Source organism: Telopea speciosissima, chromosome 9 (assembly GCF_018873765.1).
Source record: "Telopea speciosissima isolate NSW1024214 ecotype Mountain lineage chromosome 9, Tspe_v1, whole genome shotgun sequence".
In the NCBI taxonomy this organism is placed as follows: Eukaryota; Viridiplantae; Streptophyta; class Magnoliopsida; order Proteales; family Proteaceae; genus Telopea; species Telopea speciosissima.
In genome coordinates, this window is record NC_057924.1 from 2739034 (window position 1) to 2752861 (window position 13828).

The following is a 13828-nucleotide window of genomic DNA, read 5'->3' on the forward strand; positions in this document are numbered from 1 at the left end:
CAGGATTTGTCCAGTTTTGTTCCAAAGAAGTACTAAAATAACAGAACAGTGTTTTTAACGATGCCATACAGATCCATATAGGTCAGCTCTACAAGGGCGTCAGAGTTTTGACCAGCAACCTAATATGGACTTGGAAACATGTGCAAGCAAAGGTCCTCAACTAATATCATAATTCTCAATAGGCTTGGTGCCCTAAATCCCATGCCAGATTAGATAAGGTTCTAGCGTGCTTGGTAAGAATAGCAAAAATATATGGAAGGGCTTTTGCAAACCTCAAAGATGATGTTGTTTACTGCTTTATATGAACATGTCACACAGGATCCTTGGCATCAGAAAATTCATAAAAATAGCAGGGATGGATGTGTGATTGGAGTAGATTAGACTGTATTAAAACATTTTATTCATGTAATCTGTGGGATAGTATTTCCATATAACACAGAAAAAATTGCCAAGACACCCAAGTGAAGTTAAAACCAATCAAAAAATATGATGTTCAAATAAAATTGAAAGAAGAAAACACAATTACCAGGCATTAGATCAATGACACTCCAGACAGTGGGAGTCTGCATGGAAATGTTCAAAAGAAACAGTTCTCATGTTTTTTGCGGTTTTTTTTTTAATAAATTTGGAACAGAACATGTATATGACATCCGGCCTGTTTTTGTGTTTTTTGGAATGAACTGGGTGGGAAAAAAAAAACATTTATTGGTCATTGGAGAAATAGATTTAATGTTGTTTATAAAAACAAAAACCAACACAATAAACCCAGTCTCGAGCTTGACTCTCTCTACCGCCATCATCACCACCACCACCATCTCCACGTCCATCACCACCGCAGCCGCAGAACAGAAGATATACTTCTATTAACATGCATTCCATACTGGCAAAAATACTTTTTTTTTTCAGTTTTACCATACAACATTTTTTTTTGTATTGAAGTTTCCAAATGAACAGAAAACACAAAAAAGTATTTCTGACTCAGAAATACTAATTTGGAATAGAAACGTTTCCATATAGACCATGAGAGAGGCACTTCGATTCCAAGAAGAGACAGTTGTGAAAATCTGTTGCCAGACTGCAGTTCAGATTTTGAGAGGTAAATTCAAGAGTAGGGATCTGAAGCAATGGTACTGGTATCATTTCATACTTGGTAGTGGGTTTACCAGTAAAAGGCAGTAATACTAGGAAGAAACTCACATCAGGACTGGCTACACTAGAATGCCCCATTACACTATGGGAATGATGACCAATCCACAAGTTTCTCATTGATCAGTTGGCCAATATGAAGAGCAAATATACTTGATCCCAAACAAGGAAAAAAAGGGCAAACCAGGAGAGTCTTCGAGGTAATTCCAATGGTGGAACATTATTTGTTGTATCTGACCATAAATAGCTGAGGAAAAACTTTTAGGTATCATGACAAGGAGATGACTCAGATAAGGCAGTTTGTATTTTAAACAAAGTCTCAACACAATTATGGCTACTAGATGGAAGCATCTAAATAACACAGTTTCAGATGTTTTACATCAGTTGGTACCATCAATAACATCAGATAAAAATGGAACATTTCAATACATTTCCGTTAAATACAAAATTATGTTGAATTATAAAAGTTGATATGTCAGGCGACGGCACTCTTCCACAACAATCGAGGAAAAAAGGTAAGATTGTAGTAAGTTTAACATTTGAAAAAAAGAAGAAAAAGGAACAGTTAGAAAAAAACATGTTAAGACCCTTTAACCAAGGAACTCGTGTCACGCCCAACTTGCAGCTTCAAAACTTATAAATGAGAGGCACTAAGTTATTGCAAGCAGAACACAGCTACAGCCTGTGATCAAACAGAACTAGAATCTGAAAATAAAGATTTCATCCCAAGCATTTTGATATCTGTATGTTTTATTACTGTAGTCCCTACAGGTGAAACATAAAGGTTCTATATTTAGAAGAACATAGTTCAGCTAAACCCACTCCAAAGAGAGAGAGAGATGTTTCAGGTGGTGCACATGCAGGGTGTGTGAAACCAGGTTGGGTGGACTGACCAAATTGATTCAACCCCCCACATATGTGCTACTGGAATGCAATTGATAGCTGTGCTTATGCTGTACCTGATGTATACCTTGATTTCCTTCTCCAAGGTATTTTCTCTCTTAATCTTCTGATCTTAAATGGAAATAAAAAGGAATTGGTTTCATTCACCGACTGTAATTGAATAACCCATTTCTACATGCTGTACACTGATAATTTTAGGTTTGCCCATGACATAAATCTGGAGCAGCATCTGCACATATTGAAGTGCTGACAACAGTGTCAGAAAAACAAAAACCACGAAAAATTAGGTCTGTAAATCCAGCTAGCTGTGTAACCACACAAAGTTCATCATAGAGATACAAACCTAGATTAACCATGGAGCTGAATATTGTTGTATAATACTCATAGAAGTTGCAGAAATTGATTGAGATCCCTCCAAGTCCCTTCAAATACCTTCAGGTAATATAACTGATACCAACTTGCACATTGTATATTCACTATCTTTTTTTCTCATATTTCTTTGCGAACTCCTTGAGTGGTAAACTCTGTCTAAATGCCAAATATTTGTCTAAGCTAGTTCCAGCCCATTGATGACAAAAGCATTCATCCGTGGGAACGAATGAACTCAAAGGAAAAGGCCCTTCTGGAGCTTTTCTTAGAGCAACCAAGAACCGGTGGCGAGGTCGAATTCTCTGATCTAAAGATAAGCTTAAGTACGTGGGATATTTGGTCAAGGACTTCACCTCATTTTGAAGCTCATTGACCAAGTAAGAATATTTAGGCTTAAGATTCTGCTCCAATGAAAGAGATAGTACCTGTAAATACGTCAGAAGTTTGTCTTTAGCCTACGTCTCAGATTTATGAAGAAAAGCACATACGAAGGAGAGAATAGAAAAAATGGACTTACAGAAAGTTTATTCTTTTTTCAATTAGTTATATTAAAAAAATAAGATAATCCCAATTTTGAAATTTCGTTCTAAGATCCATCAAGAAAAAAATTTGCAATCCTTAGAAATAGATATAACAATAAAGAATGTCGATTATTTTTTCACTTCATTAAAAATATAATCCTCACCAAAAAAGAATTCATGAAATTATAAATATAGATTAAGCGATAATCTCAAGCTATTTCACATGATCTGAATGAGGAAAAGATTGTTGCAAAAAATAAAAAATAAAAAATTATTGTAAGAGTTTAATTTACACCTTGAAAGTGTGGGCTTCTGAAAAAGAGCAGACATATCTGAGGAGATTGTGTTGTTCTCTCCAACAAGAGAACTAGTTCAAAAAGTGTTCTCTTAATTTTGGTAGTACATTGAGAAACACAAATGATATCATGGACTCTTTCTTGAAAAGGACTTAAAACAAGGACGGTATAATCTTGTTAGTTACCAAAAAAGACACAAAAAAATACTATGTTCCACAAAACAAAACAAGCATTACTACCCTATAATGGGAATAATAGAAATCCAATAAATATAAGAGAAGGGCAAACTATAACCTGAGTTAGGCTTGTTAATACTTTCAAAATATCAGAGTTACGCATCCCTATACTCCTAAGGAAGTTGATCCTGGGCAGTATTCCATCTTCAATGCTGTAATGAAGAAGCTGTGGATGTTTAGTGACCATTTTAACTATGCAATCCCTAGGTGCCCCTAGCTCTTTCGAAAGAAAACCCAGGCGAGCATTCCATGAATTGTCAATCCGCTGTACCAGAATTTGAGGGCTCAATTGCACAACTTTGGTCAAATCAGCTCTCTTAATACCGACCTCTTCAACCAAATATCTGACTGTTGGTTTTAGAGAGTGTTCAATGCTATAAGAAAACAGGGAGGGAGCAGCAGCAATTATCTGCCCTATTCTGGAGTCTGGGACACCCAAACCCAACAAAAATGAAACATGGGACTTCAGATTTTCCACTGTGTACTCTAGAATTTGTGGTTGCCTTAGAAGCATCTTTCTGATGTCTCTATGTTTGACACCAACACTCAACAAGAATTCCAACCTTTCCTGTGCGGAAGCCACATTAATCTGAAGGGAGGGCATGTGTCTCTCATAGATTTGGATGAAGTGTGAATCCTTTAGTCCATATGTGCTCAGGTAATCAAGAAGCGGATACCATTTCTTATCCACATCTAATTCTTCTGACATTTGGCGGTACTTGCTCTCTGTAGATTTTCCGAGCTTCAGCTGCAATCAACATAAACAAATGAAGATATTTCATGCCATTCGTTCATGTTCAGGAAGAGATTTAGTGGCTTGTGTAATGTTACCAGATGATACCTTTCCTCGGCCATCTATATCAATGGAATCTATTTCCTTCATTCCAGTTGAAGCATCATGGTAATTTCTATTCACTTGAGTGTTGTTCTGATTTCCAGTATCCAATCTGCTGCCCGTAATTTTCAAACGTTGCCTGGATTTCAATGATTTCTCCCACTCCCTCTTTGGTTGTCTGCGGTGGCCTACAAGAAAACAAGTAAAGAATTAGTTGTCATCAAATCCCTGAACAAACACCTCTGAAAGGGTCTCTACTCTCTAGAATACCTTGTTTTGTGTTCGTTTCATCATCTGATTGAAAGCTTTGTAATACACTGAACTCTTCAATTTCTGCAAATTCATCCTGAGGGGAGAGAGAAAGACAATCTTAATCTTGATAAAAACAAATTCATATTTCATTTCTTCCCCCCCCCCCCCCACTCCCCCTGCGCCCCCCAATTTAAGAAGAGTCTTAAACCTACCTCTGACTAGTTGATCTAGAAACTCCTGAGGAGTAATGCCAAAACTCAAAGGTGAATATAGGCTTGAAGCAATCAACAGCTAAGTCCAAGGAAAGAGTAATCTTAATAACTTTACAGTTAATAAATTATATAAAGTACCATGTAAGTCAACCAGCTAAAAACTAAAGGCAAGGTAAAGGGAAAAGGAACTGAGCAAGGAAACTACTCAGAAACACGTAAACAGATTCTCATCTCTATATGTATACATAACCCACAGTGAAGGGGACCAGATGTTCCCTACATATGTAAGATCTAAACCCCAGCCATTTTTGTCCTCAGAAGTAGCCATGAACTTTCACTCTGTCCTTTCAAGAAACACCCAGTTAGAAGATATTGAGATAGGATCCTGATTGAGACAGATTTGTTTAATGGTTTTTTTTTTCTTGGAATAATATTTGAATCTTAAGCAAAAAGGTCTAAATTATGTTTAAATACAATTCAACTTGAGAAGAATCCCATTATTTTCATTTAAATCTTAAGTCCTCATGCACTCTACTATAGTGATATTCATTTCCATCAGTTTGATCTCCAACTATCCAGTTTTCTTTTACAAGTAATAAGTTTTATCTTTAAATAGTGAAATGGAGAAAAAAATGTGAGATTTGTGTAGTCACACATATGCTAAATAATGTGAAATTAAAACATAGTGGATAGAGGTCATGCAAGAGAACGATTTAAAAAAAATAAATGTAAGTGAATAGAGTGGCTAAACAAACAATGTGCATAATAAAATTATTGTAAAGACACATGGATGTACATTGCTGAAATTTATATTGCTGTTTGGGGAGTAGAAGATTGAATTGTAATGACAATTTGATTATTGAGAAGTTCTTTTAGGTTGATAATTGTCACGCCCCTATTCCAGACAAGGAATATAATATCATATAAAGGGTGACTAGGACGACGCGTGTCATCCTACTAAACCGCCGGATCACCGACACAAGATCCCAACGCATACATCATATCCAATATTAACACAATATAACATTAGAATGCGAAAAGAGGAATATTACATTCCAAGGATCGTAGTATTCATGGAGCGTATAAATCGAATAGTTACAAGATGTTCAAAACTAGATGATAAATACAGAATTAGTTACATTTCCAATGACCATCTAATAACTATCAAAAATGGTATTACGATAAGTATTTCACCATAGGCCTTAGCCTCAAAAGTAATCAAAAGGGATCGAGTCCCGAATATCCTCACGGCCCGTAGGCACAATCATCGCAAGGACACCTCGCCATGTTCCTCAAACACGGCCTCCGGTTCCTCCTCACCGATCTCATCGTATCCCGAGGGTGAACTCCAAGTCCCGCGAGATATCCGTCACTGCACCATAATCTAAAAAGTGTGCAGACGAGGGGTTAGCTCCACTCGAGCCGGTGAGGGGATGGGAATGCACAAACACGCAATTCACATAGTCCAATGATGCGTGCACATGTTAAGTCCATTTTTCCACCTAACAAACAAACTAAGTCAATGGCATATGCCATCTGACAACTCGGGAGACACTGTGGGTCACTTAACTTATCGCCACAATGAAACCTCAATTGTCACGTGGGACCTACGCCGATCGAAGCCTCCAAGACCACTCGTGGCAGGCACCCTCGATAACCAATACTACCATGATCGCCTCTCCCACCTCCACGAATCCGGTGTCGATTACCCAACACCTAAACCCCTGTTGGTAAGGGTCGTAGCATAAGGGTGTGAAATCCTAGCCACAATATACTACATGCAGTCCTATCGTCCCGAGAGGTAATCCGGCGCATCAACTTTTCATCCGGTTTAGTGCCCGGTTACACGCAAGACGGCACGCGCATACTGATTCAACATGACATTCAACATAATTTCTTCATAAATGTTTATAGAGTTCGGGGCCCAGACTGCACCCACCCGCACCGAGACCCATCAAGATACAACATTACCAATCAACATTATAACAAATAGATATAAAATTATGCAATATCGCAAACATGCTTATTAATTATAATGAGTACATAATATATAGGAATAATAATAACAAGCCCAAACAACCAAACCCACTCACAACGTATACGCCAAGCATCACGATTATCGGTTGTCGCCTCGATCAAGCAATAAGCCACAAAAGTGAATATATTAACCTATACAAAGAGTGGAATAAGGTTACACGAGCGAAAGGAACGGATCCCCAAAAGGTCTCCCATAAACACTTAAGTATAAGGTTTCGAGACGAAGTGGTTGCAGGAGTGGTTTCGTGCCCAAATTCCGCAACCACATGTAAATCCTAGGAAACCAGGGGTTCGGGACAGTTTAGTCAAGGTCGGATGCGGATGTGGTTTTAAAATCAATCCGAGTGTAAATCCGAGCTTCACAGGGCTCAGGACAATTTTTGTAGGTCGGATGCGGATGTGGTTTCGTAAAACAATCCGAGTGTAAATCCGACCTTCACAGAATCCTTCTCGGGAAGGTAATTTTAGTGGTTTCTTGTAGTGCCGAAACCACATGTAAACCCTCACACCCTCGTGTCCAAAATCCGAAGGATTCCCTCTGAGACCCCATTTCAAGTGGTTTTAAAGCACAAGGACTTTAGAAAACTCCATCCTAAGCTCATTAGGGTCCAACCTTAAATCTCCCAAATGGCAATGAGAACCCTCACATTAGAGCTCATAATGGAGTGAACTAACTCCACCATAGCTTGGCTTTAAAGCTCCATCTACTCCCTAGGTTCAAGAGAGATCCAGGTCAATCTCTCCCATTACCCAACCCCTTTTAAAATCCAAAATAGAAGAAGGAAGAAGATTCAATAGCTTACCTTCCCCAAGATGAGAGCTCCACGATTTATGGCCCAAGAGATGGGGTCTCCACCTTCCTCCAAGCCTCTCTCTCCTTCCTCTTTCTCTTCCTCTCCTCTTTCTCTCCTCTTTCTCTCCTCCACGATTTAGGGTAGAAGAGGGTGATGAAGGAGAAGTGATGTTCTCTCTCTCCCTCATGGACTCATTTATAATAAATGGGTATATGGGTACCTCTAGTCAAATGGGTCATGAGGCCTAATGGGTCAACCCATTAGTCCTATGTGGGTAAGTGGATGGAATAACCCATCATTGGGTCAATAGGTTAAATGGGCCTGCCCACAACCTCAATTAGGGAAAAGCCCATTCTTAGATGGGTTCATAAGAGATGGGTATAAGTCCCCAATGTACTTCCTAAAGGCACGGGACCCGAACTTAAATTATTCCCTTCTCTCATGAAATAGCTCGAGCGGTTCAAGCCCGGACCCGCCCGAGGTTACCAAGGGAAGAATAATTAATAAGTCTTGAGGCTAGAACTTACCTTTCCCCTGTCATGGTTTATTACCCATGACCCGAAACCTTCGCACGCAATGCTAAGCTCATCACCGAACGAAATATCCAACGAGGTACGGTCCAGGATGCTCTCTCCTGAACTCCTCGCTTCCCTGGGCCGGTACTGGAGGGTAATCGACGAAGTCGCCGATCAACGAACTTTCCCCATGGCGGTTGAGGAATCTTTCCTCCACAGCAAACACGTCTTGTGGTCAACGATTTTGTAGCTAGGTTTGACCATCATGGAGAACAGTCACCAGATACATGGCAGTATCTACACGTCACGAGAAGAAATGATATTTAATTATATCCGATGCGGTATAAACAATAATGATAGCATTTTTCTTATATTACAAACTTTCTCTCTGCATATTAAACTGAGCTTACAGTGAGTCTCCCCATGGGGGGGGGGGGGGCGAAAACTGAGTTTAAAGTAATGATATGTTGCTAATGATTTGATCAGGGACTGGGTAAGTCCATACAGACAATGGAATCGGGGTTCACTTCGATGTGTTTCATAAAATTCTTGTTGATATGGGAAGACAATTTACTAAAATACAAAGAGGCAATTGGAAGTCTTAGTTCTCACATCATCCGGTTAAGGCTCTTAAAACGTACAATCCCTTAATAGAGATATTGACTTTGAAAATGAACCATCCCCCAACCCTCTCTCCCCCACCCCCCCCCCCCCCAAAAAAAAAAAATAAATAAATAAAAAATTCTGTGAGCAGGTCTAACCAAAAAAAAAAAGTCTAAAGATTAAAAGATCCCCCAGTCTGGACAAAATGTGTTCCAGTTCACCAGAACCAGCAATATTTTATACCAAAATTTTGGTTACTTGCCTGAAAAGACTACAAAAAGAAAGCCACATCCAAAATTTTGGATTGTCTGTTTGGTTGCCTTCCCACAGGGAAAGGAACAGCCATCCTACGAATGAGTTTGGGAAGGCCATTTCCAAAACAGAGTCCCGCTAAAAAATGTGGGAAACACTGTGATGGAAATCCCTTCCTCCACATCTTCACAGAAAAGGAACTAAACACAGCCGACAGAAGAAAGAAGAAGTTTCCAGAGTAGGCATACTTGTTTTGTACCAAAATGATAAAACAGTCAACCTTTACTTGATTCCGAAAAAACAGCATAACCATCCCCAAATTAAATTCGAGTCCAGGAAGGAGTGGCTCAAGAATGTCAATGTCGTGTGTGAGGGTAAATAGTTCAAATTATTTCCTTTGAGAAGAGCCATCAGTTGCCATTTCCATGCAAAAATCAAGACAAACTAACTTAAAAGCACAAGCTAAGCAGCTAATGGAAACAGTGGGTAGTATAAACCAGAAATAAGAAACACAAAGCCAATACACTAAGCCAGAAGTAGCAAAACGAAGCATCGAAATGGGGAAAAGGAAATAAGTGTAGAAATCAAAGAGGAGCTCACATCCCAGGGTGTAGAATCCTCTGAATATTCATCGTCACTAGCAACACCAACACCAACCTCACCGCCATCATCATCATCATCATCATAGGGAGAGAGCCTCTGTCCATACCGAGATTTTCTATTTGATTTGAGAATTTTGGGGTTTGAATGCGTAGAGAGAACAACAAAGCTATTGTTAATATTTCTTCTACTTCCTCTCTTTCCAGCGACACCATTCTTCACCAGAACCTCGCCAAGAAAGTGAGTTCGAGAGAGGAACGGAGCCGAAGAAGATAAAGTATTGGAGCTGAAATTGAAGTCTAGACAAGTAACGGCCATTGAAGAGAATATCCCAAAACCCTAAACGGAATATCTCATTTATCTTCTTTTATCAACTTAGCTCCATTATTCCCTTTGCTTTAAGCTTCTCGTTTAGATTTCTAGTATTTGCTCTGCAACTACGCGGGTGATTTATCCATTTCGTGTATTTACATAAATACCCCTAAAATGGAAATAATTGGTCGGTTCAGGTTTGTATTGGGCTAAACTGAAATTAAACCGGCGAATTTTGGTTTCAGTTTCGCTCTGGTTCGATTTGGTCTTTATCAGATTGGTATTTTGATGGGGTTTTCTCCACAAGGGAGAGAGAACTCCATCAAAATCGAAATCCGTCAAGAGAGAGAACACGGCGAGCAAAGATGAACACAGATATCACTGCGTCGGTGAAGCCCGAGTATCCAGTAGTGGATCGAAACCCTCCGTTCACGAAGACTGTTGCCAATTTCAGTGCACTTGATTACCTTCGATTCGTCACCATCACTGGAGTCTCCGTCACTGTCGGATACCTTTCTGGTTAGAATTTTATGTAATTGTCTATCTGTATGGATTCTGGGATTTCAGATTTCTTCTATTTTATTTAATGGGGATCGATTTGCAGGAATCAAGCCCAACATTAGAGGTCCTTCAATGGTAACTGGAGGTCTGATCGGTCTCATGGGTGGGTTTATGTATGCTTACCAGAACTCTGCTGGGAGGCTTATGGGTTTCTTCCCTAATGACGAAGAGGTAGCCCGGTACAAGAAATTGAACAATTTTTAGTCGTTAATTAAATTTTAGACGAACAAAAGTAGGTGCATTTCTGGGTTTCATCCCCTGTCTGAGACATTTGGTTTTGTCAATAATCAAATTCTTCTTCTCTGTTGGCTTTGTTGTTGAGGTTTGATTTCCTGTTATTTGTGATTAACCAATGTCTGAAGCTTCCGTTCTGTTGGACTCCTTTAATGACTTCATCTGTACTTTCATTAAGTGTGAAATCTTCCACAAGCACACAGTCAACATGTATTGAAAGATAGTACTGAATTATTTATTTGATTGAGCCATCAATTTATTTGTCTTTATCCCCCCCCCCCTTTTGTTCTAAGGTGGTTTTGCTTTTCATCCACATTGATCATAAGGAACTGAATGATTGATGTGAAATATAGGGAAACAAGAGACAAAATGTAATTAGAAGGATAAGTTCTCTTTATTTAAACTCAGAGCCTTACTGTCTGGATTTGACATGTATTGCATTGCTTCAAGCTCTCCAAATTTCTGTTGAAATGTTTTGTTAATGAATCAAATCACCACACATTATGTAGTTAGGCCACTTGGTGTCTCATTTATTATATTCAGCCAATCACCTTTTGCATGGATCATATTTCATGAGTACTTTACTATTTTAGTATCATGTCCTAGCGACCCTTTTTTAAGAGCAGCCCCTGTAATTGATGCGCCGTCAAGTAGGTAAGGGCTCTTGTATAGTGGACAACTGCAAGTTAAGAATTTAGTCCAAAAGCGTAGGATCATATTAGCATCTTGGAACATTGGATCCTTAACGGGTGAGAATCTAGAGTTAATAGATGTTATGAGGAGAAGATGGATTAATATCGTCAATATTCAAGAGATAAGATGTAAGGGTAAGAAAGCTAAGGTGTTGGATGACTTTAAACTTTGGTATACGGGAGATCAAAGTAATAGAAGTGGAGTGGGCATAGTAGTGAACAAAGATTTAAAGAATAATGTGGTGGATGTTAAAAGAGTTGGAAATAGGATTATATCTATCAAGCTTGTGTTGGAGAAAGAGGTTGTTGATATAATTAGCTCTTATGCACCCCAAGTAGGATTGGATAAAAGTAGTAAGTTACAATTTTGGGAACACAACGATGAATGAAAGTAGTAGAAGTAGAGCGGGCATAGTATGGGAGATCAAAGTAATAGAAGTGGAGTGGGTATAGTCGTGGACAAGGATCTAAAGAGTAATGTGGTGGATGTTAAAAGAGTTGGAGATAGGATTATATCCATCAAGCTTGTGTTGGAGAAAGAGGTTGTCGATATAATTAGCGCTTACGCACCCCAAGTAGGATTGGATGAAAGTAGTAAGTTACAATTTTGAGAATACATGGATGAATTAGTACAAGGTTTTAGAAGGGAGAAAAGATTATTATAGGGGGTGATTTGAATGGACATGTTGGGACAGATCGTAGAGGCTATGGGGTTGTGTGTACATGGAGGCTATGGATTTAGAGAAAAGAATGAGGAGGGGGTCTCAGTTTTAGACTTTGCAGTATCTTATGATTTATCCATTGTGGACATTTTTTTTTTCGAAAAGAGAGGAGCATTTAGTTACTTACAAAAGTGGGCATCATATCAATCAAATAGATTTCTTCCTAACTAGAAGTTTTGATAGATTGTTTTATAAGGGCTGTAAGGTTATACTTGGAGAGAGCCTAACCACTCAACATCAAATTGTGGTCCTGGACATGTGCCTCATTACGCAGAAGCATAAGATAGGAGAGCCTATTTTCCCTAAGATAAGATGGTGGAGATTATAAGGAGAGTCCTTGATTTCATTTACTGATAAAGTGGTCAAACAAGGAATGTTGGACTTTGAGGGAGACACTAATACGATGTGGGACGACATGATGGCTTGTATTAAGAAGTTTGCTAAAGAGGTTCTTGGGGAATTGAAAGGTATACGTCATGCCTCTAGGGAGACTTGGTGGTGCGAAGATGAGGTTCAAGCAGCCATTAAGACTAAGAAAGCTAGTTTTAAGACATGGCAAAGGACTAAAGAGGGGAGGATCTAAAAAGATATAAATTTGTCAAAAACGAAGCTAAGAAGATTGTGGGGAAAACAAGGGTGAAGAAATATAAAGATTTTTGTAATAATCTAAACACAAAGGATGGGGAAAAAGCTATATGTAGGATAGCTAAAATGAGAGAAAGGAAGAGTGGAGATTTCAACCATGTTAGATGTATTAAAAGTGAAGATGGTGGAGTACTAATAAGGGACGGGGACATTAAAGAGAGATGGAAAGAGTATTTTTGTGGCCTACTTAATGAAGACTTCTCAAGTAATGAGGCCCTGGAAGGCTGCATTACTGATCCTGACACCACATGCCGTAGATATATACTCAAAATTAGGGTGTTTGAAGTAAAAGAAGTTTTAAGAAAGATGAAAGTAAGCAAGACATCAGGCCCAAACGGGGTTCCTATAGAAGTGTGGAACAGCGTAGGAATATGTGGTTTATCTTTGCTAACGAAGCTTTTTAACAAGATTACGACCACAAAGAAAATGCCAAATGAATGGAGGAGAAGCATTATAGTTCCGATTTACAAAAATAAAGGTGAAATTCAGATCTGCAATAACTATAGAGGCATAAATTAATGAGTCATACGATGAAATTATGGGAGAGGGTTATTGAAAGCCGCCTAAGAAAGGAAACTACTATTTCAAAGAACCAATTGTTTTATGCCAGGAAGATCCATGATGGAAGCTTTTTTCTTACTTAGGAGACTTTGGAGAGTCCCTAGAGAGTTAATCTGGAATATACTAGAGAAGAGAAGGGTGTCATTTAAATATGTGAACATAATTAAAGATATGTATGATGGTGTGGTGATTAGTGTCAGAATTGTGGGGGGGGGGGTTAAGGTAGTGAATTCTCAAATAAAATTGGGTTACATCAGGGATTAACCTTAAGCCCTTATTTCGTTGCACTTATCATGGATGACTTAACTAGAGGCATATGAGATGAGGTTCTTTGGTGTATGCTTTATGCGGATGATATTGTTTTGGTGGATGAGACAAAAGCAAGGATTAGCGCCAAGTTGGAGCTATGGATCAACCTTAGAATCAAAAGGTCTAAAGATAAATAGAACCAAGATGGAATATATGGTGTGTAACTTTAGACGCATTAGGGCGGATAATGAGGGAGTGACTATTGGTGAGAGGGAGATTCT

The 13828-nt window shown here is 38.8% G+C and overlaps 2 protein-coding genes across 5 annotated transcripts; one reads left to right on the forward strand and one right to left on the reverse strand.

Moving 5' to 3' along the window:
- Positions 1-1687: 1687 nt before the first annotated feature.
- On the reverse strand, positions 1688-9936 carry LOC122640012 (transcription termination factor MTERF9, chloroplastic). Of its 4 annotated transcripts, XR_006329613.1 has the most exons (7): positions 9572-9936; positions 4577-4652; positions 4313-4494; positions 3530-4219; positions 2393-2843; positions 2234-2278; positions 1688-1828 (listed from the first exon to the last, which is right to left on the reverse strand). XR_006329613.1 is itself a non-coding variant. In XM_043833089.1 (5 exons), the coding sequence occupies exons 1-5, from the start codon at positions 9887-9889 to the stop codon at positions 2526-2528; spliced, it is 1584 nt and encodes a 527-aa protein (XP_043689024.1). In that variant the 5' UTR covers positions 9890-9936; the 3' UTR covers positions 2208-2525. The 4 variants fall into 4 exon arrangements, 1 of the variants encoding a protein (XP_043689024.1); XR_006329614.1 differs by lacking the exon at positions 1688-1828 and having other exon boundaries at positions 2208-2278; XR_006329615.1 differs by lacking the exon at positions 1688-1828 and having other exon boundaries at positions 2208-2295.
- Positions 9937-10177: 241 nt separating this feature from the next.
- Positions 10178-10933, forward strand: LOC122640013. Its single transcript, XM_043833090.1, has 2 exons — positions 10178-10402; positions 10488-10933. Exons 1-2 carry the CDS (start codon positions 10249-10251, stop codon positions 10646-10648), a joined length of 315 nt encoding a protein of 104 aa, XP_043689025.1. The 5' UTR covers positions 10178-10248; the 3' UTR covers positions 10649-10933.
- Positions 10934-13828: the final 2895 nt, after the last annotated feature.